Source organism: Onychostruthus taczanowskii, unplaced genomic scaffold, assembly GCF_017590055.1.
Source record: "Onychostruthus taczanowskii isolate IOZ18803 unplaced genomic scaffold, ASM1759005v1 scaffold76, whole genome shotgun sequence".
Lineage (NCBI taxonomy): Eukaryota > Metazoa > Chordata > Aves > Passeriformes > Passeridae > Onychostruthus > Onychostruthus taczanowskii.
The window spans coordinates 2616489-2621268 of record NW_024505450.1 but is presented as its reverse complement, the minus strand read 5'-3'; the positions used below and the strand labels follow the sequence as shown (position 1 = coordinate 2621268).

At 46.3% G+C, this 4780-nt stretch overlaps 1 protein-coding gene across 1 annotated transcript in view; it reads left to right on the top strand.

The window, feature by feature from the left end:
* Nucleotides 1-3754: 3754 nt before the first annotated feature.
* The window catches only part of LOC121345928 (formin-like protein 18), a 1527-nt gene continuing 501 nt past the window's right edge, over nucleotides 3755-4780 (top strand). The window contains exon 1 of the mRNA XM_041423251.1: nucleotides 3755-4778. Within this exon, the coding sequence (XP_041279185.1) occupies nucleotides 4326-4778 (453 nt within the window). The 5' untranslated portion in view covers nucleotides 3755-4325. The remainder of the gene's footprint in view (nucleotides 4779-4780) is intronic.

Genomic DNA, 4780 nt, shown 5'->3' with positions numbered 1-4780 from the left:
GACAAGGACTGGGGGTGCCAGTGGGTGAGAGGCTGGACAGGAGCCAGCAGTGTGCAGCTGGAGCCCAGAAAGCCAATCCCAGCCTGGGCTGCACCCAAAGCAGCGTGAGAGCAGCTGGGCAGGGGATCCTGCTCTGCTCTGATCTGGGGAGATCCCAGCTGGAGCTCTGCATCCAGCTCCGGGCTCCCAGCACAGGAACAACAGGGAGTGTTCCTCTGGCCTCTGGAGTGAGGCCAGAGGAGACCAGCAAGACCAGAGGGATCAAGCACCTCTCCTGCGAGGACAGGCTGAGAGAATTGGGATTGTTCAGCCTGCAGAGGAGAAGGCTTTGGGGTCACTGTGGCCTTGCAGTGCCTGAAAGGAGCTTGTGAGAGCAGAGGAGAGGGACTTTTACAAGGACATGCAGTGACAGGACAAGGGGGAAGGCTTTACAATGAAAAAGAGTAGCTTTATACTAGATTTAGAGGGAAATGCTGTGCTGTGTGAGTGGTGAGGCCCTGGCACAGGTTGCCCATCCCTAGAAGTGTTTAAAGCCAGGCTGGATGGAGCTCTGAGCAACCTGGGATAGTGGAAGGATTCCCTGCCCATGGCAAGGGAGATGGAACTGGGTGATCTTCAGGGTCCCTTTCAACCAGGCCATTCTATAATATACAATATAAAAAACAATCACACTCAACTCAAACACTGGCCTACATTTTTTCTGGCAACATATGTAATGATTCTAGCACACTGTGCAACAAAGAAGCTAATAAATAAATATATCAGTTACAAATAAATACATTGATGCCAATCATGAACTGGAGCTAGATTTTAGCTTTATTGCTTTAGTATGATACAATCAAAGAAAACCGCCAACTACCCCTTAGCTTGATCCTGCATTTCATTTGGTATATATTCATGCTAAACATGTAACCAGACCTCAGAAAGCAATATTGCCATTCAGCCTTGTGTAACAGTGGATGATTTAAAGAGAAACAGCAAATCTTCCCTAAGGGGCAGTGTATATTAGCTCACACAGTTCTCTAACAGAGCTGGCTTGATTCCGGTTGAAGTCTCACACAGGCAGAGGAGCCCACCACTGTCTGCAGAATGCACTTCTAGATTCTAGAGATTTCCATATGGAATATACCACGAGCCAACATCTCACCATCAGAAGTAAAACTTCCCTGTCATCTCCTCCTGGCTGCTCACTGCAGCTGAGCCAGCTCTCACAAAGGCAAGCTGACTCAGCTCAGCAAAATTACACAAAAATCACCTCTGGCAGAAAAAGGTAAAGGTGAAAAAGGGAAGCCAGTGGAGTGAATTCATTACTCAGCCTGTGGCCACAGCTCATCACAAGAAGTGAGAAGGTGAAGCAGGAAAAGAGGGACAGTCAGGCTTTCTTCTCCTTTGGGTGTCAGCAAGCAGCTGAGGCAGCCCAGCCCTGCTGCCACGCCACATCTGGAACCAGCAGCACATGCTGCAGCACTGCAGATCATTCCTCAGACCTTAAGCAGATGATTCCCATTAAAGTGTTACCTTAAGTACTTATATCTGTCTCCTAGCTATCAAATGATATTTTTGATTCTATAAAAGATTTATTTTTTCCAAGTGCAGACTCTCAGTTTAGAGAAAGAAATGAGAAACAAAAAAACCCAGTACTGCTCCAGGCTGCTACACTGCACAGATTGTGTTACAGTGCTTCCACTTAAGATTTTGGTCTTAAATAGAGAGAAAAATTGTATTAGCTTATGTTTCAGCAAGATACTTTTATTATATTCAATTCTTGACTTCAGAGAGAAGCACATACAATATCACTACTGGTAACAGGCACTAAGTTATGCGCTACAGTTCAGAAGGCATTTTGGCCCACCAAAGCTCAGTTCCTACACAGCAAGTAACAGCTGCATTTGAAACAAAACCATTTCTTATTAAGACAAGAATCCAAGTTTCAGAATCATTAGCACACCTAACATGACTGCTAAATATACATTTTAATATGCACACTTTAATCTAAACATTTTTAAAAAATCTAATTAACATGATCCATTAAAGGATTTTTTTGTTTATCCCTGAAGAGATCCTTCAGAAAAGCTGCTTATAAATATCCTGGGTACCAGGATACTGTAAAAGCACTTACTCTCAACATACTCTTTTGTCATCTCAGAGAAAAATGTTACAAAATACCATTTGGCTACAAAAGATAAAATGCACAAACTTCGAGGAAGATTTCCTAGACAGAGGACAGCAAGGAGCAGCAGGGGTCAGTTTAATGAGAAAGCTGCGGAAGTTTCGCTGGCTGATCTCAGGACAAGATTTATCTCATACACAGGAAAAGCAAATCTCTGGATAAACTGACCTTATCTGATGGTTATGGACATCAGTGATTAAGCTTTCAGTCTACTCCACCTCTATTAAAACCACGTAAAAGAAATTAAACTTAACAACAGCTGTCACAATTTCTGTTTCACTCAATTTCACTATTTGATTGCCAGAAAAAAGGATCTACTCCAGCAACATTCAGGGAAACACTGTGCCTGTGGTTCATTTAGTGGTATAAAGGCACTGTCTGTGTTCCCCTGCATGCAAATCTGGATGGGTTCTTTTTTGTGATTTCTTGTGTAACATGATTTTACAGCCATGTACCCACCCCCACATTCTCTTTAGAGCAGTTCTGTAATGGAAATAAACAACATAATGGTACTCTTTACAGTTCATGTTGTCATTACTTGAGGAAATAAAACAAACAAGACACTAGCAGTTTTACAATTTATTAGCACATCTTTCCAAATTCAGGACAAGAAACTCCACAGCAGCACATTCACTCTAGAAAATGAGACACTACCTCTAGATGGAAAAGGCACTTCATATCAGTTCCATGTATCACCCTCCTCTCAGGCCCACTTGAGGGAAGCAATGTGCTCTGAGTGTAATAATAAGTGGAGATTAGTGGAGATCCTGCAGGGAAATAAAAAACTGTGTGTCCTTCTCCACTGGAAATGGCACTTTCAATAGCATCAGCATCGCAAACGCTGCACTATTAGCATACAACTGGAGTAATTTTCTGCCATCAGGGCTCGTTCATATGTAAAACAACAACCCTCCTGTTTCCCAGGGAGAGAAGGTCTCCCACCCCCCACATGGCTCCTCCAGCTGCAAGCAACACAGGTGCTAACTTATGCAAACACAAGGAAAACTCACTCTGCTGGTTTCTGGCTTTGGTGAGCTGCAGCTTCTCCCTCCACCCTCTGCCCTGGCCTCTGGGTGACTTCACTCCTCTCCTCAGTGCTGATGACTTTCACACTCACCTTTCTTCCCCTCCCCATCCACGGCTGCATTTCTTCCTGCTGCTTCTTGAAATTAGGCATGAGAAAAGCAGAACCTCAGCTTTTCCTCCTGAAGTCTCATACCTTTTTTCTTCCTCATTTAATACTGATCCCTCCATCTTTTCATTCCAATGTTGAGGTTTTTTGCAACTTTTTTTTTTTTTAACATCTAATCTGATTGGCTGCAGCCAAGTTTCTAAGTGCATTTCACTACAGAATTCATTTCAGTCTGTGGTTCAGCATTGCCTGGAGTGCTACAAACTGAATCTTCAAAAGACTTACTCGCTCATTAGCATACACCTTCCTCTTCTGAGCAGTGCCTTCAGGTGCAGTCACCCTCTTTTCAAGAGCATATTCCTCATCTTTACCTCTGAGGCACATTCCTCCTGCTCATCTCGGCCTGCCTATCTTCAATCTGCAGGGAAAGCAAGACACCACAGTTCACTCATCATCCTGATGTCTCCTTTGCTGCTACCCTGCCCTGTGCAGGTGGTGCCCGTTTCCCTTACTCTTTGTTTTAACAAGCATTCAGCAAAAGATACAGGAATTTACCATCTACAAATCACGTGGCTTAGGCTGCTCTAAATAAAAAGAAACTGCTTTAGCCAGTCCTAGCTAAAGTAGTCCTCTAGAACTCTTACCATTTAAATTTAGACTAAATAAAAATAAAGAAAGAATAAATAGATACTCTCTCTGTTCTCTTGCTAGCTGACTTTTGGTGTATACAAGACGACTGGAAAGAGACTTTTCACAAGAGCATATGGTGATGGACAAGGGGTAATTGACAAGGGGCAATGGACAAGGGGCAATGGACAAGGGGCAATGGCTTTAAACTGGAAGTAGGTTTAGATTAGATATTAAGATGAGATTATTTACTGTGAGGAGGGTGAGACACTGGAACACCCAGAGAGACTGTGGCTGCTCCATCCCTGCAAGTGTTCAAGGCCAGGTTGGATGGGGCCTTGAGCAACCTGACCTAGTGGAAGGTGCCCGTGCCCATGGCAGCGGGGATCGGACTGGATGATCTTTAAGCTCCCTTCCAACCCAAAGCATTCTGCGATCCCATTATACGATTCCATTCAGGCCGGCGGTGACTGCCTGTCGGGGAATGCCCGAGTCTTTGGGAAAGCTCTGACATACAGGCACACAGGAGAGGCGGTGGCGGGTGGCGGCTCGGCGATCCCCGCCGCGGGGGGAGGCGGACGGGCGCGGGGAGCGGCGTCAGCGCCCGCTGACGGTGACAGGGGCCGGGCCGCCCTACAAAGCGCTGTACAATGGGGCGGCTGTCGGGCTCCATCTTGGCGGCGGCGGCCGCTCCGGAGCCCGCGGCTGGCGGCGCTTCCCCTCCGCGGGAACAACATGGCCCCGCCCCGGTTCCTCCAACAAAGCGCCAGCGCTTCACTTCACCGAGGAACCGGCCTCCCCCATACCCGACACCGCCACCCCGCCCGTCCCCGCCTTCAGCCCCCCCACCC